Source organism: Odontomachus brunneus, unplaced genomic scaffold (genome assembly GCF_010583005.1).
Source record: "Odontomachus brunneus isolate Ranch 3 - 2012 unplaced genomic scaffold, Obru_v1 Obru_scaffold_091, whole genome shotgun sequence".
NCBI classification, from domain to species: Eukaryota; Metazoa; Arthropoda; class Insecta; order Hymenoptera; family Formicidae; genus Odontomachus; species Odontomachus brunneus.
This window is the reverse complement of record NW_022639541.1, coordinates 651,465-674,438: the sequence shown is the minus strand read 5'-3', so window position 1 is coordinate 674,438 and position 22,974 is coordinate 651,465. Positions and strand designations below refer to the sequence as shown.

Below are 22,974 nucleotides of genomic sequence, written 5' to 3'. Positions count from 1 at the left end.
ATTAGTAAGAAAAACAAAGCAAAGATGATTCCTAATTCGGAGATTCAGCTTATGTTTAGAAATCAGCCGACTTAGCTTTAGGTTCAGACTGTATTAGACAAAGACAGAGCGCTGTTCGAGACCTACAAGCATGCTCTCTCTCATCCCGCAATACTCAAGAGGTAGCGCGCGTTCCAGGTAGTATATATTTCAGTGATGAGCAGTGATGAGAGGTTTGAGATAAGTGGCGGACCGAAGGTCGTTGTGCGCATGCGCGTGTGACAAGCCATGTGACTGACACCGATAGACTCATACTTACATGTGGTGTAACCTACCATTTAATTTTACAAGCTTCAAACAAAAATCTCCAAATATAACCGATAAAATCTCCTAATGTAATCAATCTATCATTTCATTTATGTTTGTATCGCGGAATTATTGTGCCGCTCGTTTCATAAAGTATTCAAATAAAACACAAATATATTATATTAAGTTTGTTTCTCTCAAATATAATATAACACACATAACATTCCACTATAATATATTTTTAATAAACTCTATCTATTTTTCCATCGCGATAATTTGGTCGAAAAGAGAGGCCACTTGTTTGGGAAATCCATGTAACTCCGTAAAAGCGAATTGCCCTTGATGTAAGACATTGATATGTGAGACGTTTTTCTACTCGGCCGGTACGAAGATGAAGGGCTGTGGGATCGACAAGCTCTTCGTTTAACGACCAAATATCAATGTCAGCAGCGCTTTGTTCAGTGCGCGGGGATCGCCGGTGGATCTAAGATTACAAATACATATAAAACATATCAGTGCACATTATATCGAATATATATTATATCATATTGAAATAAATCATATCAAAATTACATACCGTTTAACAATGAGGCCATCATTGTGGCCGAACAATTCATGTAGGATGCGCGTTCGCGATTACATGTGGCCCATCGGTATCTGGGTGTCCGCGCGATTGTTACCGGACGGGAAAGTCTCTTCTTCCAGATCCCAGATCGCCTTATCGTCGAATTTCTCATCCTCCGGGATTGAGCCGCAAACCGACACGTGCATGAGATGACCTACGCAAATTGAGGGATAACGTTACGGATTCAACGATATCGCGTTGCACGATTAATTCTCCCTAATTCACAATTATATCTATGCTGTTTATAAAAATGAGAGATTCATTTAATAGAAAAATACCAAATCTTTTGCACCAAATATACATGTACAGAGTGTGTGACTCACTTAACATTAAATCCTAAAATATCTGCTGCTTTTTATACTAGAGAAAAATATATAAGGAATAAATTTTATAGGAGTAAATTAATAAGGAATAAATTCTAATAAAAGGAAAAATAAATAAGGAATAAATTCTATAGCCGGAAGGATTGGTTCACTACAACATTTACTGCTTCCAATCACGCAATTTATTTTTTATACACATTTCCCTATAATATAAACAAATACAGAGATACGTTAGATCTTACAAAGGATTTTACCCAAGTGTGACACGTCATTTTTCTTAAAACTCAACACACATATAGCATATGACATGACATTTTATATGTGATATTTTATATCAGCCTGTTTTTTAATTTGCACAATTATTTAGATGATTGTTTAAACAAAACTCGAAGTGGCGATGTACGTAAAAACTGATATCTATAAGTCTATAACATGTATAAACCTAAAACATATAAACCTAAAAATAAGCACGTAAACTCATGTACTCAAAGCTCATAACTCGAAAACCCATAAACCCGTAAACCTGAAATCCACAAGTCCAAAACCCATAAACAATCGTATAAATAATTGTGCATAATTAAAAAACGGACCGATATAAAATATTACATATGAAATATCATATCATATGCCACGTGCGTGCTGAATTTCAAGAAAAATGGCGTGTCACATTTGGGTAGTGTCCCTTGTTTAAATCTAACGTTAGGTGACTTGCCCTGTGTGCGTGTGTGTACAATTACACATTTTATCACAAAAACACACGTTGCATATTAATCGCCACGCTGTCCCTTACCTTTCGCGCGTAATTCCGCGATTCAGAAATCGATTACGTACATACCTGTTATTAATCCGGAAACGATGGAGATTCCCAGGGTGACCACCAGTGCCAGTAATTGAAATCCCGCTTGCTGATATGCCGTCCGATCGTATCCCGGCGATATATCGTGCATCGTGTCTCGCAGCTCGGCGTATTTCTGCCCCGAGCTAGGTGCTCGCGCCCGGAAGACCTATCGCAAATGCTGGCAATTAATATAAGATAAGAGTGAAACAACTAAAGAACGATGAAAGCAATGGCCAAGGTATGATTAATATGATAAAGTAATATGATAAAGCTGAACTATATACTCTCTAAATTTCTTGGAGTGAAAATACTGCCACTCTTGCAATAAGAGTGAAATATTCATTCCAATCGAGTGAAACATTCACTCATATGAAGAGTAAATATTGCCACAGGAGTGACTGTTTCACTCGATTGGAGTGAATATTTCACTCTTATTGCAAGAGTGGCAGTATTTTCACTCCAAGAAATTTAGAGAGTATACTGTGGCTGGTATTCATAGTCGGTTCTTATATTTGAAATCGTCTTAAGTTTATTTTCAGATGCTTTGTAACCAATGAAATCATTCGTAGACCATCTAGGGATGAACTTAAACGGTCTTAAATATAAAATCCGATTAAATACCAGCCCGTGAGTGATTTATCCTAGTAGGAGAAGAGGTCCCGCAACAATCCCCGTGGCAGTCAACGCGTTAATAATAAGCCTCGCGGTATCGAACGACGATGAAGCGACGGCGGTGTGCGCGACCCACATAGTTGGCGTGGAGGCCTTAAACGACGTATCACTTCTTCATCAGTTTGGCTTGGTAATTATCGCTAAAGTTTACTCGGAAATTCACGCGATCGCTCCACCAACTAACGTACCGCGCGGGCTCCCGCGCGCGCGTCGCTCGTTAAATGTACTTTAGAGAATTAATCACGGCTGGAACCGGACGATTAATACGCGCGACCAAGTTACGTACGTTGTACAGGGAATAGTCGTAAACGGCTTCGGTCGCAATGACCGCCATGAGAGCGCCGAAAAGTCCCGCCAGCACGCCGGGCATCCCGTGTAAGTTGTGCACCCCGCAAGTGTCGTGGATCCGCATGTGCTTCTGTATCATCGGCTACAAGGAGGAAAAAGAATTGTGCACGAAGAAAAATAATAATAATTTTGCTGTTTTAGCAAAATCGACGTTGCTATATATACGTTGTTGTATGTACTGACATAAAAAAAATTTAGTTGACGTAACTAATTTTACTAATTATTTGTTATCAGAGCAGAAGTAGTTGCCAGGATAGAAAAAAATCTGTTGAGTGTATTTGTTCTAAGAATCACGTTAATTTGCTATTGATGCAAAATAATGTATCCTTAGCAAATTTATTTGTTATCGGAGCAAAATTGCTTATATAAATTCATTATAGTTTCTTATAGCAAAATAATTTGTAGATTCAGCAAATTATATCCAGCAAATAGTGATTAGTATTCTTAGCAAATCTTTTTGCTGTCTATATAATAACGAAAAGATTTTGCTAGACCAGCAGAAAATTTGCTGGGCCAGTAAATTATTTTTCTCTGTGTGGATTTACGCATGTTACTCATAATATTTCCATCAGCTCATCGCAACTGTTTACACTCTTACGAATATATATATTTTTTATTCTTCTACGACTCAAAATTTATGTTACATTCCCGCTTCTACTATGCTTGCAGATCATCAAGTCCTCCGTTTTAAATAAATCTTACGTTATATCTCTATATCGTTTTTTCTGCTACAGATCCTTCAAATAAAACTGGAACTGACTCTCTCGTTAAAAATGCCGGTGAAATAATTTTAGCCTTTATAAGTCTACAAGATAATCGAAAGAGAAAAAAGTATTTAATCATTTTTTGTAGTTTATTATTCTATAAAATGAATGAAAAATACAAAAAAAAATTTTGCAATTGCCGCCGATTTATTTTGACAACTCAGGTTTGTTGGTGTTGCCAGTTTAAAAATCGCGATAAATGTTTTATTATGTCAAAAAGAAACTGTCGTATATGTTCCGTTTACATTATGCCAAAAAGAAACTGTCGGTCATTATTTATTCGCTATTAAATTAGAAAAAAATATTGGAGAAAAATATTTCCCATGGTCCTGAAAGGGTTAATAAGGTTTATAAGAGTTATGTGTGGGTGTGAGTTTAGTAGTACTCACAAGCAGCTTACCGTGAGGAATTTGTATCCCAGCACGCTGATAATTCCGGACACAGCTCCGACGGCCAAAGCACCAACACCTTCGCACATCATACCTGCGTGCATTGGAGAGAGAAGAAAGTCGCAATTTTATCGTGCGATCGGAGGGCAGCGATTGATTAGCGGTGCTTTTGACTCGTCACATATTAATGGCGATTTTGAACGTTTCGGCAATTGTCACTGGCGAAGTGAGGAGAAGAAGAATACCTGCGGCCGTGCCGATGGCGACGCCGCCGGCGAGCGTCGAGTTTTGCACGTGCACCATGTTGAACTTCATGTTGTTAGAGACCAACGCGGACACGGCGAACGCGGTCACGCAGCTGGCGGATATCGACAGCAGGGTGTTGATTATCGCGCGTTGCTGATCGGCGCCCGTCAAACCCGCGCTGTTGAACGACGGCCAAAACAGCCATAAGAATAGCGTGCCTGCGGAGCACTGATTATTAAGAAACTGGAAAAAATTAACATAGAATACATATTGAGCGATAAGAGAGAAAAAGAGAAATCTTGCACATCACCGTTCTCGAGATTCCAAGTTCTCCGACGAATTCTCTCACAGAGAAGTCAAAATATATCTCTTGCAACAGCTCACTAATAAGGGAAGTTCGCGAAACCAAAAATTTCCAAATTTGCATTTTGAAATTTGAATTTTGAAATTTGAATCCCAAATTTGAACTTCTGCAGAAATAAAGTATATAGGAACCTAATCACTAAGTTATTTTTCATTTTGGCTTAAAAACAGTTGGAAGGATGAAAACATCTGTTCAAAGAAAATCGAATTTCTCATATTTTTGATAATATCTCTGAAAAAGATTATCTTTACCAATCTGACCAACAATTAAAAAAAAGTATTTTTTATTTCTCCATGCCTCCCCTTATCCTCACATTTATAAAAATTTATTTATTTAACATTTTTTCAATATCTTCTATATTTTCAGAGATATTAGCAAAAATATGAAAAATTCGATTTTTTTTGAACAAGTGTTTTCACTCTTCCAACTGTTTTTAAGCCAAAATGAAAAATAACTTAGTGATTAGATTTATATATACTTTATTTTTGCCAAAGTTCTAATTTTTAGGAATTTTCGCGAACTTCCCGTGTGAGCGTAAACTGTATCTAAGGGACGATAGGCGCTTCTCGCACTCACCGATCATGGCGAATATGTCCGAGTGGTAAGACGCACCCTCGAGTTCATGCTCCTTCGGCTCCCTCTTTGTTCCGAACACGTAGCTAACCGCCAGCCCGAAGTACGCGCCGAATACGTGCACGAACATACTGTCGCCGGCGTCGACTGCCTGTGCGAACACATCCGACGAATTACATCCATTCTCGGCCTCATCTCAGGGTAAGAAGCAGAGAGATGAGAAGAAGATATTTGCTTCTCTTCTTCCCTCACGCCTAACGACGCCACGGAACTCATTTCCGAGGGAACCAATCAACTTACCATGAACAGTTCCTCGCCCACGTACTTGTTGACGCTGAACATGATCAGCTCGGCGATTCCCATGAATATTAGCTGCATATAAGTCGTCTTCCCCAGGACCGCTCCCATCGAAATGAGAGGCGCGGCGACGGCGACGTCCGCGTCGAGGAGGCTGAAAGTAAAAGTCACGTCGCGCCGATATTCGATAATTAACGGACAATTATATGTCAAAGTAGTCGTAAATGTAACACTGAGAAGATCGACAGTAGGATCAAAATTTCGACTCGGCCTGCCGATCATTTCGGCACGTCTTACCTGCAAAACGCAGTCAGGAGAATCGAAAGTAAATATGAATCATCCAGTTTGTTCTCACAACAATTCGACCGCTATTTTTGCGGCTCGATAATAGTCTTGATACCCTCCTCCCTCCCTTCTCCCTCTAGCTACTTTATTCTAATTTATTCAATTTCACTCCTTTCTTTTTTTTTAACCCCTTCTTTTATCCACCTTAGCTAATTTTTCACATCCAGATATTTTTCGTCACGACTGCAAGATCACTTTTCTAAACGATGTTTCCATACAGAGGAGAAAGTGAACCTAAGACACTGACCTTTCCAACGAGAGATAAGCCTTGGTGCCTGTCAAGATCTCCGTCACGCCGTTGCAGATCAAAGCCACTTGGACAAGCACGGCGCCAGCGAGGAAGGTCAGTCCAGTCGCGCTCTGACCGTAGCGCTTGAGGAACGTCATGAGGAAGCCGAAGCCGACCCAGATCATCACGTGGACATCTTGATACACTGTGCCGTTTTAACCGCCGCAAGGAAGAGAGAACCGAACAACAAAAGCCCTTTTTGTAAGCGACATGCGCCTCGCGTGCAGTTAATGAGAGTAGGCGCCCTTGCTATTTGCTTGCCTTGCCTCGCTTAGCTCGCTTCGCATACTTGCACGAGTGGCTTGCTGCGTGTTAATCGTATGTTAATTGACCGTCACGATCGTTCGATCGCGGCCCGATTATCGTGAATGAAGAATCGTAAACCATGGAATATTTTACACAAAACGACGTGAATGCGCGCGAATCAGCTACTCTTGGTATCTTTCTCTTTTTCTTTTTTACGATTTTTTTTTTCATTTTTTCCTTCTGCTCTTTATGTCCTTTTTCTTTTCACTTCCCGTCTCATTTTGCATTACATCTGCTTTTATTTGGACTTACGTGCGTACGTGATCGGCAGTCTTTTCGCGTGCCCGTTGAGACTGGACGCGTAGGTATTATCCCTGTTAGTCGCATTCGCCTCCGGCGCGTATTCGAACGTGGCGATAAAACAGCACAGCAGCATACCCTCGATCGAGAGGAGCACGACTGCGTGCATCAGCGCGTAATTTCTCATGTTTTAAAATAACATCGGCTTCTCACTCTGTTCTTTACTTTTCGCTCGCAATTATCTGTTTGAGATACGTGGAGTAAGGGTAGACAGGGAGGGATGATGACCAAATATCGTGAGCGGATTTTCCACACGCGTGCTGAGACCAACAACGAACTGTCGCGCAGAAAACGACGACAGGTTCTTTTGTAAAAGTGTGATATCTATCGGCAGTCTATGAAGATAGTACATAGAGTGACAGAGGTCGAGATGTGACGAAGAGAAGTGCGCAAAACGGTGAAAATGAGAGCGAACAGTGCGAGCATTACGCTGCGAAATATTATCATTCGAAAACGTTGTCTACGAAACGTTGCGCGGCGATGAACGCGTAGATAAATGCAGTGATAAATATATATGATGAACGCGAGATACAAAAAAATGATTACGATTACGCAAAAAAAATGACTTAGTAATATCAACTAAATCGCGGTAGCTGCTTCAAACTTAGTCAAAAGCTAATCGTTTAGCTGTCACTGCTAAGAATTGGCTATGACAGCTAAAATGCATTCGCTATGAAATATAAATATATTAGGTAACGTTAAAAATGCACATTATTTCAAGTAGCTAAGAAAATGGCAGTTATTCCTAAATTTCTAATCGTATGTATATATTAAAGAAGTTTGCCCCACAGTTACAATCATTTACTACAGTTATTTGTTTTTAGCAGCTAATATTTTTCGCTGTAGCGCCTAAGTTTAAACAGCGAATAAATTTAGCTTCGGTAGTATTGACATTAGCTGTCCCTATTTCAGTGACACATCTGCCATAGCTATTTTTTAGCTATGGAAACTAGTTTTTTTTACGTGTAATAATTTGAAATTTTAATCATATATCGAGAGAAAATATATGGAAAAAGTATGGAAAATATAGAAAAAGTATGGAAAAAATATGGAAAAAGATTCATAATGTATTTATAACGTATTTGTTTAAATTCAGATTTCTTATATTTACCTAAATAAAAGGAACAGTCATTTTTATGCGGAACTATGATTTCAAGAAAAAGTATATTATTTTCTTATTTGGAAAAAACGTTTTCTCAATATAAAAACATGTATATTAATATGTGTTGTTGATACCTAACGAATATTGTTTTACATTCCAGGTATTTTTTCCTCACACTATACTGAGTGTTGTACATACATACAGATCAGTACGAAGAGTTGAAAAATAATTCAATAAAATACAATAGAATTAAAAGAAATACAATATTTTAAGTAAATAAAAAAAATTTAATATTTTTCCGCGCAACTTCTTCAAGCGTACCACTTAAAGCGCTACTAAATACCGACATAACACTGTTTCGTAGTTTTTTCTTTACTTCTAATTAGGTACATTAAATTAAAAACGCTTTTAACATTAATGAATAGGTAATGATAATCAGTTTATGATGAAATAATTTTAATGTTTCTTTATCGCCCGTAGATAAAGAAGTTTGTTAATTATATCTTAATTATATCTTTGTTAATTATATCTCAGATACTTTATTTTTTCACTTCTTGTATCTCTTCTTCGCCCTACTTTTATTTTCTTTTTTTTGTTCTTTCTCTTCTTTTACCGAATATCGGGAAAAAAGAAAATTGCTTTTTGTTGGGATTCAGCTTTGCCTTAAGGATTTTAATTTCCAGTTTTTTTTCTTCGATTTGAATATACTGATTTATATGTACTCTTTTATATGTGAAAATGCAAACATTAATGAATGTTTTATTCTACATGATTACATATAATCATAAAAAAATGTTTATTTATCGACCATATGTCGATAAAAGCTTTTTATTTACCTACCACTGGTAAATAAATAATTTTTTATTATTTCATGCTGTTTACCATTAATCATTCATTAATGTTTGTACTTTCAACCTGCAATAACACTTTCAATTTAATGCATCTAATTGAAAGAAAAGAGAAATTTACGGAATGTCAATAATTACGTTATATCAATAATCATTATCAAACATGGCAAAATGGCAATATATGATATCGTTTGATAATGTATGATATATGTAATATATCATAAAAAGAGAGGGAAGAGAACTGAAATATTTAAAAAGGAAAAAAGTATGGAAAGAAGAACAACGAATGGAAATTAAAGCTCTAATAAGGATAAAATGTAGTAATATGGAAGAAAATAATAAATATTGGCTAGACAAAAATAAAATATGCATTTTGTATGAGAAAGATAGAGATAGTATAGATCACTTCATGAAAGAATGTAAAATAGAAAGGAATTGGTTTAAAGACCCAGACAGCACACATGTCCAAAATCGAGTATGGACAATTAGAAAATTATGGATAGAAAAAGAAAAAGCAAAGAAATTAAGCGAGGAAAGATGGAGAAAGGATAAAGAGGGGAGGAAGACAATGGGTAAAGAGATAATGAACAAAGATAGAGTTAGATAGAGAGGCGAATGACGGTATGGATGTATGCATGGGAAGGATGTGTGAGTTAAGGTATAATATTTTAAACCAAGTCCCTACTTCTTGGCTGTAAGCTGAAATATGAATAAATTGACTTGATATGTAATATATTGTAACATTAAGTGCCAGAGAATATGATTATATGTATTTAAAATGAGACAATGAGATTATTTTGTGTAAAATAAATCTCAATTGAATATCATTCTAAATTAACGTAAAATATATATCACCGTCCTCTCTCTAATATATTTTAAAAACTTCAATCATTTTATCAAAAATCCCATAAGTAAACTAAAAAGTCAACTCTGACAGTGAGGGGCGACCGCCCGCCGTTTGGGATTCTGCTGCGATCTTCATCAGCAATCATATCTTCATCCCTTAAATCAAACACGCTCCCGCGAATTCTCCCAGACACAGTCGCGAATATCGTGCGATTACGTGGTTATTGGTATTATTAGCGCATACGTTATTATTGGTCGCGATATTAAATACCTAATCGCATGGAGAGGAGGAGGAGGGCGAAGGGAGGAATGTCACATGCGACAAAGTAAACTTACGAATTCATGCGCATATAATTTGCAACGAGCGCGTTAATTGACGTCGATAGAAGACTGGCGCGGGATAAATCGGCCGGCACGCACACAGGATAGCCGGCCGGTCTGGGCCGTTATTAATAGCGAATCGCAGCTGTTTAGTGATGTTCGATCGTGTATCTGAGAGAGCGATATGTGTTACAGTCGGCTTGTTTTACAAATATCTGCGGATAAATCAATCGATACGTAACACGCATTAATTTGCAGTGGATCGGAATTAACTCGGCGTGGCCTCGGCTTCAAACAAGCCAAAAATAAAAAGGTAAAAAATACCGAATAAAAAAAAAAGAATTCGCTTTTAAGGGAATGCTGAAGCTGAAAATTTTACCGACAGAACACTCATATTTTTCTGTAAATATTTTTCTGTTTATTCGTATTGGTCGTATTAGTTATACAGAATTACAAATATTTTTACACAATAAAAGTACGTGCAAAAATAAATAAGAACATTGCTTGATATGTGACGAAAAATTTTTAATGTAATATCTCAAGCTATTAGTTAGCGTAATATTTGCCTAATCTAAAAGTTCCGCAGCTTGTATATATTGAAAGTGTGGATGCTCCAAACAGAAAAATTTTGAAGAACACTGCTCTACTTTCGTATCTGCATTTGAAAGCTTAAAAATATCGAAAAAGTTTGCAGATTTCTACACATATATAGTTTGGTTTTCCGTTGAATATGGTAAAACAAAGTAACACACATTCATGTAAGTTCTGTATATACAAGAAATACGAAAAGGATAGCGTGATTATGTTAGTGACGATCGTCACTGCATTATTGACATTGTTCGAGTTCGTCATCGACTCCAGCATCCCCTCTAGCATCGTTTGGATTTTCTGTTTCCTTTCTCGTACTATTCATTATAAAAACTTTGCTGTTGGTATTACTATTTTACAAGCTATTGACTGAGGATCAACATTTTACGACTTTTACCCTTTGCTGCAGAACTGTAGCAAACAAACTGAGAGAACAAAGAGGAAATCCCTTCCCTTTCAATGGAATAAATTAACCTTCTGGTTAATTGATAGCCCGATGAGACGTAGCGGGGGTTAAAATCGGTGAAGCAGAACGAAGAGTTTATTTATCGCAGAATTCGTCTCTCGGTGAAGTTAAGGTTTCACCGAGATCGAGAGAAGCACCGAGTGAGAATATCTCATCGAGGAACAACGAACGACACCGTTGCCGTGCCTTTGTTATTCAATAGCGCCACTATTTATTTCCCGCCGCGCGACGAGCAAGTGGAAACTACTTTCGGCGGGAAGAAACGCGGCGCGAGAGAGCACCTTAACGCCAGATGGGATTCACGTGCGAACTTTTCCTTTGCGGCATTGTCGCGGGAAATACGTGCGCACTTATTTCTCACTCGCTTCACTTCGCGAGCAGTAGATACAAATATGTGACGTTGTAATTCGATTTACTCACTCGGATAAATTCGTAATGGGTCGTCTTCTGGTTTCTTGTCCTGGGCTTTGCCGGCAGTGGCGGCGGCGGTGCCTGCAAGTTTGATTAGCATTTATTTCCGACGAGACCGCGAACGGGAACAGAACTCTCGACGGCTGAAACTTCCGGTTGCCGTCGTCGTATGCGCGATTTACCCGCAACTTTCCTCCAACGAGGAGGGATGCGCGGCGCGATCCGCGAGTGATCCGCGAGAAACTTCGCGTGAAACGCGGAGACGTTACTCGCGGAGAGAAAAAACGAGAAGGAGCGCAAAAACGAGCAAAAGAGGGGTGACAAAGAAGAAGAAAGGGAGGAAACGCGAGACGTGAGATTTGCTGGTTCTCCAATTCTTAATCTTTAACCGTCTTTTCGCAGAGAGTCTATTTCTTCCTTTCGCTCTTCCTCGTTTTTCTTTCCGCCACACGTCCGCGTTCGTCCGATCCCCTTCGCGAGAATTAAATTTACATCACTGCGCGAGCCCCATTATCGTTCCCTCTCTTCGGTCACAAGCGCGCGCCCGCACACACACGCACAAATCGCGTATCCGTACGCGACGCGGAGATAAGCATGTTTGGAAATTCGGCTGGCAGTTGCACCATACCATTTGTAACCGTTAACTGCGCTAACTATATTATTGCGTAACTAAGGCGTACACGCACACTTTCGAGGCGACACACGAGCGCGCGAGCGCAAATGTGTGCGTTCCTCGCGTGCCTGCTTGCCTGCCGCGGCCACACGTGTACGGCGGCCGTACCGTTGTATACCGACCTGTGTGATTTCTGTGCAAATTAACACTCGCTTCCGGCCCGTACGTCATCAATGTACCCATTAGCACGATAACGATGATCTCGATCAAAAACAGCCACAGCGCCTGCTGCTTGCCGGAGAACGACGAAAACATTCCCTGCGTAGGAGGAGAGAAAGGTTTCTCAATCGGACCATGGACATTGTATACATGGATCCTGCATATGGCTAGAAAAGTGAAGCCAACATGTAAAAAGAGACCATAGATATAATATACGTAGACTCAACATACAGTAAAAAAAAAGAAGCCAATATGTACAGCCCCTCTGTTCTCTGTCTCTTTCTGCACAGACAAAGTGTGCAATAAGATTTAAGTAAGACTTTTACTTGCCAGTCTAGTCGGGGTGTTGTTGCGCTCTATAATATTGTGGAAACGAGAAATGGATACACGCGCAACAAAAAAGTGACAAAATAGGAAGAAAACTATAGCCCCTCTATTCTAGTTCTCTTTCTAGGTGTTGGCTTTACTCTATTGGACGACAGAACATAGGGAATTCGGAGTCCATGTATACTATGTCCATGAATCGGACCCATAAAATAAGAAATAAGGAGATCAAACTTGATAAGGCGCGAGTAGAGAAAGTGGTCCTGATTCGTGTTCCCTAATTGAGAGGGGAGTCCGTTGAAAGGAATAACTTCTTATAGTTGGGCGCCTTTGTAAAGCAATAAGTTAGAGCGAGATAAAATATACTTGTCTCACTATTATTCAGCAGTGTAGCTTTTTAGCTAAAGAGATGGACTGGTGAAATAAAAGTGAGACAAATATATTTTATCTCGCTCGAATTTATTGCTTTACAAGTGACGCCCAACCATAAGAAGTTATTCCTTTCAGCAGATTCCCTCTCAATTAGGGGACACGAATCAGGACCAGTTTCGTTTCACGGAGTTCGACCTCTTTCTTTTACTTTATGATTGGACCATTCAAACACGCTCGATGTTCAACTCATACTGTACGTCGCTTGGTCACTTGAATTATTTTGCATGTCTTTCCTTCTCTCTGTCTTTCTCTCTGTCACACTATCTATTTCTCTTATGTATTTTTCTAGCATATATATTTCGCGAGTTGCTCGACCGCGCTTAATTTCTCTGCGCTCTGCGACGAATGTTTTCACGTCAAATATCTTTAGACATTCCAGAAAGGAAGTACAGAAGAGCGCGAAAAACAAGCATTTTAATTAAGGCAATGTTGTTGAAATGTAATCTATTTTTGCGGAAAATTACATTCCCCGTAACGTAAATATAACATTTTCCAACGTCCGGTGGATGGAAGAAAACGGTTTAACTGTATGGAATTTAATTGTACTGATCGCGAGTGCTACGGTGAGAGGCAAAATAATTCATGCGATCGAAAAAGAAAATCACTTGTTGGTCGTTCCGATATTATCAGTTCAACGTGCGGCGTATCAGTTTCCTCATCGCGAGTTCTGTAATGGCAAATGAAAATCAACATACGAGATTCCGTTCGATTGGAGTTTAAAAAAGTGGAGTTAGTCAGAAGGAGAGTCAATCAGTCAGTCGGTCGGTCGGAAAAAAGATCCATCGATGTTGAAACAGTTTTTAATTACTGAAAAATTATTTTCAAGCTTCCATCGAGTCGCGCTTCCAAGCTCGCTCGGAAAGGGAGGGAGACGAGTTCAACGAGAGTCACTTCCGCAAGCGGCCTAATAATATTTTTCGCAATTTTCCCTCTCGGCCTATCCATTTATACGTGTGTACATACCTTTTTATTTAATATCCGCGAGTATTTATGGATACACATGCTTGTGCCGGCTGTACCTTCATTTGATCTCTATCGTGCGCGAGCGCGCATCAATATTTATTGCGATTCACTGCTGTAAACGGAATGTATCATCACGAGCGATCAGATATTGTGTAATACTTTTAATCGCGGCGCTCTTCTCGTTTTCTCGATTCGACGGCGCTAATCGATCACGTCAATAAAGCGAACTAACGCATGCGGCACAAAAGCTTGCGGGGAGGACTGTCTCTCTGTCCGCTCGCAGAAAAACTGCCGTACGATTATCGATCCCGATTCGTTTTTTAACATACACTCGCACGGCGACTCGCCTCGATGATCGCGCGCGCGACACGCGTCTCATTGAGTTGATCGCGCCGGAAGAAAAACAGACAACGCCCATGCCCCGTTCGAGTGTACACTGTGCAAAGTTAATAAAAACACGATCTATTTGGAAAAAAATAACTCGGATCGAGTTGAACAAACTCGATTTCAGGGTCGCACGTATGGCCAACTAACCGGCACAATTCCTTCAACCAAATTCCCGTTTCGACAAATTACGTTTTTGCCAATCTCTCCCGTTCGTTTGTGCAAAACACACTTAAAGTTCAGTTTAAAAAGCACGTACTAATAAAAATCACGCGAATACTGGGTAATGCAATAAGTTAAAACAAGAAAGAACTCTTTTGAAACAAATCAGGAATAAAATACAGGGCCTTTGAGAGTTCAGGCACAGATAGTAGATTATAATGCGATATCAACTAATCTAACAAGAAAATCCACACAAATGTCCGCCTCCGATTTTCATAAACTTGTAATATATTGTACTTTAGATCAAAATAACAGATACGTTTTTTATCATATGTGCCCTTTCGCAAGTTTAGGGGGTGAAATATCCCTTTGAAGAAAATTGGTTTTTTTTTATTTGAAGGCAATATAAAGAAAACTATAAGAAATAAAAAAATATTTTGAATAAAAGTTGAATGGTTTGAAAAGTTCTTTACAGAAATTATTTAAAAACAATTTTTTTTGTTAATATTTCCCCCACTAATTATTATTATTATTATTAAAATAATTTAAAGTAAAGTACTCTTTAAACCATTCAACTTTTATTTAAAATATTTTTTTCTATCTCTTATAGTTTACATTATATTTCCTTCGAATAAAAAAAACCGATTTTCTTCAAAAGGGTATTTCACCCTCTAAACAAAAGGGCACATATAATAAAAAAACGTATCTGTTATTTTGATCTAAAGTACAATATATTACAAGTTCATGAAAATCGGAGGCGGACATTTGTATGGGTTTCCTTGTAAATATTAGCGAAATCCTGAATACAGCGAGGAGGCAATTTATTAATTCGACATACAAAAAGTCACGCGTTTTGGTCTTATACTCAGACCCTCTTCAGTGGTGAAAAATTAAAAAAATTGTCATAAAAGAGATAATACATTCGTTATTTGTCGAAATAGTCCAAAAAACGAGTCAAAGAAAAATGATGGTAGACGGAAGCCGGAGGACGGAATGCAATAAGTAATTTCGAAATTTTCCAGTCAAATTTAACGGTTACACTCTCACGTCATTATAATTTTATGAAGCAATGCGCGCGAAGGACGACAAAACGGCGCATTTACACAGAATGCTGCACCTACATACGAGTCAGTACGAGGAATTACTTATGCGTTTCCTTGGCAGGCGCGCGTAGTTTTGCGCTCGGTCTCAGTAGGCTCTGCGGAATGCTCATTTGGAACGTGAACTTCATAGGAAAGAAAACGCGCAAGTGAGCATTACGTCAAGGCCTACTGGGACCGCGCACGACTGCGCACACCTACCAGCGAAACGGATAACTCGTCGCATTGTTCTGTATGTAAGTGCAAGAGTACATGTATACCCTGTGCACTCTCTTAACCTTCTAACCGTGTTCGTTTCGGGTATACTTTGACCGTGTTCAGGATCTAAATAGACCCGACGGTGAGAACTCATTACACTGAGAAAAATTTCTGGTAATAATTATCCAGTCTGTATTATAATTACTACATTTAGTAAAATAGTATCAACTAAATATTAATTAAATAGGTAAATATTACTATATGAAAGTTAATGTTACTAATAATTTTGTAATTATTACCAAACATTGGTAACATTTACTATTATTGGTTACTATTCACCAAATGGTATGGTAAAATGTATTTGATAAGTATTACGAAACTTTTTTTTCAGTGTATTTAATTGACATATATGTATTTTTTTATATCGTTTATTTTAGCATTATATAAAGTAATTTAGTACAATGTACTAAATTACTTTATATAATGTACTGATGTGTACTGATTTTTTCTATAACTCGAAAAGTCGCGAAGTATCACATTTGTATTTAGAATATTACAAAAACTGTGTGAACTTTGAAACTACTCTGGGTCAAAAAAGACCCAGAGCACGGCTGGAAGGTTAAAGTGAATCAGTGAAACATCATTGAAAGCAGTAAATATATACTGATTTGCAGTTATAAGTACAGCACTGAAACTGCTCAGTGCTATACTTATAACTGATGTCAGTGACTATTCACTGATTCACTTTAAGAGAGCACTGTTTTGTGAAATCATAACAGCATAAAAATACAATTGTCTCGTTTTATCTGAAAGATCCGAAATTGCTTATCATACGGACCAATATGTCTACCAATGCATGCATAAAAATGCACACTGCGTTCTAATAACTGTTACTTGTCTCAAGTATTTCATAAATTAACGTATTCGCAAATCAATCATAAAATCATCATGAAACTTATACAAAATGCATTCTGAATCCTAGTAAGTCTAATACTTTTTAAACGATAATACCAGATTAAACAAAAATTCAATTTGTTTAATGTACAGAGTCGACTTCTTTTTCCTCGATAGTTTGACAATATTCTTGCAAAAAGAATATTCTTCCTTTGAAAGCGTAATAATGAGCCTTTCTAAAATTTGTGGTAAGAGTATTTTGAGACTATTGGAGACCATTTGAAGACTATTAGAGATTATTTGGAGACTAAGAAAATATCCTTTATCGAAGATAATCACATTTAAAAAGAAGAAAGTAAATTGAATATTTGCTTTTCTTAGCAGTAATGTTTGCTTACTATACTATAGAGTCGAATCAACTTTCCTTTTGGTAAAGTTCAACAATGTTCATGCAAACAGAATATATTCTTCTCTTGAGTACATGATAACAAGTTTTTCTCAAATTTATGATGAATATTTTTCAAGACTGTCATCAAGAGAAAATATTTTTCTGTACGCGCAATACCTTTCCCATGATGCCTCAGTAATCGTTCATTCACAGCGCGAACCACCTGGCTCTCCTGGCTCCCCGCTCGCGACCTTCCGCTTCCTCCCGCTAAAAGCACCACTTTTGAGGACACCTCATCGTCGAACACCCCTCGATCGCGGCATCAAAATTCACCGCGGAGAAGGGGCCGTCGTTTATGTCGTCGTCGTCGTCGATCTATCCGGCCGCGCTCGCAAATTGCATCGTTACGGCGGTCCGCCGATGATGACGTATTAAATTTAATCGTCATCAACGCGACACGCACACGAGGACGCGCGTCAGGACGGGACAGGACGGGGCGCGGCGGCGATGATGTCGAGAGCCCGCGAAAACAATTGATAACGATGGCGCGCGATAAATACACGGGAACACGGTGAACCGTGATACCGTGTAGTGCAGCCGGCTATCGGGCAGTTTGATACAGCACGCGCCAGTGTGCAAATATTAACTTTCGCCGTTCGAGCGCGCCGTTTAGAGACAACGTTTATCTGATATCGACGAATAAATCACCTGCGCGCTTCCGCGCATTTTGAGCGCACGCGGTCAACTTTTCCCGCCGTTGCCGCGCAGGGGTGCGAGGGTGCGCGCGAAATTTCGACGGGCCGAGGAGAACGAGAGAGCGAGCGCGGCGCATTAAAGGGATGCTTGATAACGCAGCTTTTGTGTTTCGCATTGTTTTTATATAACTGGCTGTATGGAATTGCGAATACTTACTCGCAGCGAGAGTACAAACGTCGCAATAAATAGACTCATGTTAAACCAAAAGCGAGGAAGTAAATTCTTTCCATTAATTTTTTTGTATAACACGCAGTAGACTATTCATCAACTGGAAACTTGAGAACTAAGTCTGAATTCAAGTCTGACCTTGGTAAAAATGATACCTAATGATACTACTTGAACTCTTTTTTGTACAAAGAAGAGCTTCGGAACTCTTCAGAACAAAAGAGGAGAAGCGTCATTAGACATCTGATACTCTTTCTTACTCATTTTCGGCAGAGTAGTATATCACGTGAGGGAAATTTCAAGTTAATATGAGCCGAAGTACGGGAGTAGTATTTATACTATTGTCTCAGGTCTATATTAATAGTTGTTATTATATATTTGAAACTTGCCTCAGATGAGATACTCAGATTCTAATTCAGAGTTAGAAGTGAGTTCTTCAGCTGAATCGTGAATTACAAGTATAATATCGCATATATATATATATATATATATATATATATATATATATATATATATATATATATATTACGTAATTCCAGTATAGAAACTCAAATCTAACTTCAAGTTCAGATCTGAGTATCTCACGTAGGACAAGTATTAAGTAACGACTATTATCTGTTCTCTTCTTTTTTCAACTGTTTATAGAGAGAGAGAGGTAATATGAGCCGAAGTACGGGAGTAGCATTTATATTGTCTCATGTCTATATTAATAGTTGTTATACTTGAAACTTGCCTCAGATGAGATACTTAGATTCTAATTCAAAGTTAGAAGTGAGTTCTTCAATTGGATCGTAAATTACAATATCGCATATATATATAACGTAAGTATAATATCGCATATATGTATGACGTAATTCCAGTATAGAAACTCAAATCTAACTCCAAGTTCAGGTCTGAGTATCTCACGTAGGACAAATATCAAATAACAACTATTATCTGTTTTCTTCTTTTCTCTACTGTTCAAAGAGAGAGAGAGAGAGAGAGAGAGAGAGAGAAGGGGGAAGGATAGGGAGGGAGAGGAAGATAATATTGCGTTGGCTCATTCGTGACTACACACGGTTGCCTTGCATTACACGGCGAATGGAGACGGACGCGCACCGAACGTCAAACGCATCGACATTAAGGGAATAGCGTATATCCGTTGGGGTGATTTAACGGCGACGTCAGCGAGGTCAGCGAGCGCACGCTCGGATCGGATCGGACGCGTAGGCTGCGCGCGCGCGATGTAATTGAATCGTGTACGGAATAAAAGGATAAACAATATCGGCCATGTTCCGACACGAATGGTTCGATAAAACCCGTTTACATCGAGGCCGCGTCTCGTTACACGCGCTCACACAAGCTGCCCGAATTTCATGAAGTACTTCGCGAAACGCCAAACTGCACACTGCGAGATTCGGCCGACTCTCTTTCCTTTTGCACAACTTCTTGCACAGGGAACTCGCGCCCACGAGAAGTTGGATTTTTCAACTTGGAAAAAACACGGTTGAGAATACGAAGTCCTCCTCGAAACTTGTCCGAGTGAGATTCTATTCCAAAGTCAGAGTAACAGAGTAACCAGTCACTTGAAGTCGAAACCGTGCAGAGTGAATTTCACTACTCTGTGACTCGTCAAGCGGATGTTCTCGTACCGGAATTGAAGAGTGAATCTAACGCGTCATGGGTTATAAATTCGCACGAATTAAATATTCATTCGCGTAAATAAAAAATCCGCTCGATGACTTGCGCTCTAAAACTTTCTGTGCTTTTAGTATTTTCATCGATATTCGCACCGCTCTAAGTTGACCTTATCTTATTGTGAGAGTGACACGAAAAAATTTTACGTCACAGGTACAAACTCGCTCTAACCGAATGAAACATTCACTTGGTATGGATAGAAAATCCACTTCGATGATGACTAAATAACATGATCATTCCTATGAATACAAGTATTTTCGCTGTCGCGCTTTTCACTTATTGTAAATGTGTTGTGAACAAATTTAGAGAGCAGGATCTTTTCTTACGAGGCTCCGTATCTCCCCTCCCCCCTTCCCCCGAGGAAGTTGATTCCGACAACAGAGAAAGATAAATTTTTCTCCAAGAGAAACTCTGAAACGCGCAAGAAGTATCTTGCGAATTATTCTTGCAAGTTTTTTTAAACTTGAATTATCGGAATTTGAGTTTCATGCACTTAAATAAGATACCATCGAAACGGAGGAGGGAAAACAAAACGGAGAAAAAGTTGAGGCAAAAGTACTAATGCTTGAACATGTATCTAATCAAACATATTCTTAGTTTTAGCCTTCTTATTGTTAAATAAAAATATTTAATCTTTCAACATAGATAAAAATATATATTTAATAAACAAAAACAGAATCCATCTGAAACAACTTTAACCGAAACTCGATTTCAAGATCGAACATGCCAAGTAACTGGTCTAATCTGCCTTCAGCAAAATTTCCATTTCAGCAGATTACATTTCTGTCAAATAAACGTAACACTTAAGCCGAAAATGTTACTAATAATAAAACAATATTGTTGAAAAATACATAAATGTTGGGTTGTATAATAAGAAATTTACGATTTCTCGGGTAAAATATAACGATTACATTTTTATGTCGAATATATATAGATAAAAAACACATCTATGTTCAATATATATACGCTATGTTGAAAGTTTCAGTATTCGTATTTAAGGCTCAAAGCAATAAGAATGTCCAAGTGTTATACCTTTTAAGTCTAATCTATGTGCTCTTTGCTTCCCGTTTCTTTCTCTTTTTCTGACTCAAACCTTGAACCTTTAGCTAGAAAAAGATAAAGAATACGGAGCAGAGAACGAAGAGCGCATTATAGGTCAGACTTTAGAGCTGTACGACTGAAGCGCGTTTGTCCGTCCCACAAGCAATCCGTGCGAATTTGACGGCGGCGGCGTGCAGCATCGGGTGCAGTTTCAGCGTTTCAGTACCTGATGACAGATCGCGATTGATCGGTCGATCGATTATCCAGGGTCGCCACATATCGATTGCAGGCGACTCAGCTCGCGTCCCGAATACGAGATCGCGTGACGCGCGGCGGGCCTTGCAATTGCATACATGCATAAGTGATGCGCCGGCCGGTTGCCGCCGCTTGTTTACGCGGGATCTCCCTTACGACGCGCTCGAATCGAAGCGAATTCTCGCGCAGCCGGCTCTTCAGCTTCTCCGGGCGACCGACGTGTACATTCGGTTGCGGAATGTTTGGACGGAATTTTTTCGGATGAATTCTCTCTCGGCGGCGCTGCAAGTTTTCGCGATTGCAAACCACAGTCGACGGGCTTTCGCAGCGACTGGCTGTGACAGCGACCGAGGTGACTGTATATGAGACACCTGACTGATGTCACAACGGAGGATTCAGAAAAAGCTGCTGGAGTCGAGATCTTTACCGACAAAAAACCGATTTATTTCTGCAAAGTTTACGTTGTGTTGGCTGCACAGAATCACAAATGCTCTTACACGACAAAAATACGAGAATGAATTGGAGAATGACAAAAACGACCAAAATTTCACAGTCAAAATTTCGAGTATAAATCAGCCTATCAGACGCTGTCAGTTAAAGTCAACATTCTTCTAAAAGTAAAGATCTGTAGCTTGTATGTGCTGAACGCGAGTTTGGCTTCGCTCAGATAAATTTTGAAAAATATTGTTGTACCTTCGCATTTGAATTCTAAAGCTTAAGAATACGGAAAAGTTTGCAGAAAGATTTCTATATATGATTAGATTTTCCGCCGAATACGGTACGAAGCAACACACATTTACGTAAGTTTTGCATGTAAAAGAAATACGAAAAGGATAGCGTGATTATTAGTGATTATCGTCTCTGCGTTATCGACATTTTCGAGTTCGTCATCGATTTCAGCATTCCCTTAAGTACATTTATTATACACTGAGAGAAAGAGTATCTCAGAAATAGCAAGTATCTATTCGATGGGTGCTAAAATTTTTATTTTTCACATTAATACGAAATATTTTTCAGCAATAAGAAAATACACACGGAAAAAAAAGATCTGCTACATATTGACAACTAAATATAATTTACTATATTAGCCACTTTTTCTTTGTTGCAGGAGTCAATTTTCTTGCTATGATAACAAGAAAATCTGCTTCTGCAACAAAAATAGCTAAAGCAGTAAATTAAGTTTAGTTGTCCATCTGTAGCAAATTACTACGTACGTGAGCCACTTTTCTTACTGTAGGAGCAGATTTTCTTGTTATTACGAGCAAGAAAATAGGTTTCTACAGCAAAGAAAAGTAGCTAACACAGCGAATTATATTTAACTGTCCATATGTAGCAAATTTTTTTTGCTGTTGCAGCAAATTATTTTTTTCCGTGTGCACATTCTCTCAGAACTTTAAAGGAACCCTTGAGCCTAATACGAAAGCGAATGGTTTATTCCATTCGAACAAAAGAATTTAGATTTACACAAATCAATTACACAAAACCGTGTATTGTCACCTCGGCTCCTGTCACAGTCGATCACGGCTGTGGCTCGCAACTGCGACGACTTGTAGGACAGCGCTTCTGACTTCGTTAGAAAAATCGTTCCGCGGCCAAGTGTGTACGTTCCGACCGGAAGCTTACATGTCAACTTCGGCGCGCGGGCAGACCGAATATCGTTCGCGTGTCAGACGTTTCCGCGAATATTTCGTGAAACGACGTTCCGGTGAGTGGAAAAAGTGGCTCGATCCCGGCCTTCGAATACGACAGCACTCTCTTTATCTCGAACTTGAACTGGACTCTCGAGCAGAAGTCGGACGCGTGCACGGACGACGCAAACCGTTCCGCGTCGTTTAAGCGTCGGTACTGAGGGTCCGG

General features: G+C 38.9%; 1 protein-coding gene across 3 annotated transcripts; it reads right to left on the bottom strand.

Annotated features, from left to right (window-relative positions):
- Positions 1-301: 301 nt before the first annotated feature.
- Positions 302-22,974, bottom strand: LOC116848185 (ammonium transporter Rh type A). Of its 3 annotated transcripts, none has more exons than XM_032824013.1 (13): positions 22,741-22,974; positions 17,401-17,490; positions 12,342-12,477; positions 11,556-11,627; positions 6,317-6,503; positions 5,728-5,878; positions 5,431-5,578; positions 4,490-4,708; positions 4,256-4,338; positions 3,030-3,173; positions 2,069-2,237; positions 863-1,064; positions 302-769 (listed from the first exon to the last, which is right to left on the bottom strand). In XM_032824013.1, exons 2-12 carry the CDS (start codon positions 17,407-17,409, stop codon positions 922-924), a joined length of 1,461 nt encoding a protein of 486 aa, XP_032679904.1. In that variant the 5' UTR covers positions 17,410-17,490; positions 22,741-22,974; the 3' UTR covers positions 302-769; positions 863-921. The 3 variants fall into 3 exon arrangements, with proteins under 3 accessions (XP_032679904.1, XP_032679905.1, XP_032679906.1); XM_032824014.1 differs by having other exon boundaries at positions 6,317-6,494; XM_032824015.1 differs by lacking the exons at positions 11,556-11,627; positions 12,342-12,477; positions 17,401-17,490; positions 22,741-22,974 and adding an exon at positions 6,917-7,537.

Coding starts and splice junctions, on each gene's coding strand:
- LOC116848185 (XM_032824013.1), bottom strand. Junction 5,879..6,316: donor GCTTATCTCTCGTTGGAAAG/GTCAGTGTCTTA, acceptor TTTTACTTTCAG/CCTCCTCGACGCGGACGTCG. Junction 4,339..4,489: donor CGCCATCGGCACGGCCGCAG/GTATTCTTCTTC, acceptor CAATGCACGCAG/GTATGATGTGCGAAGGTGTT.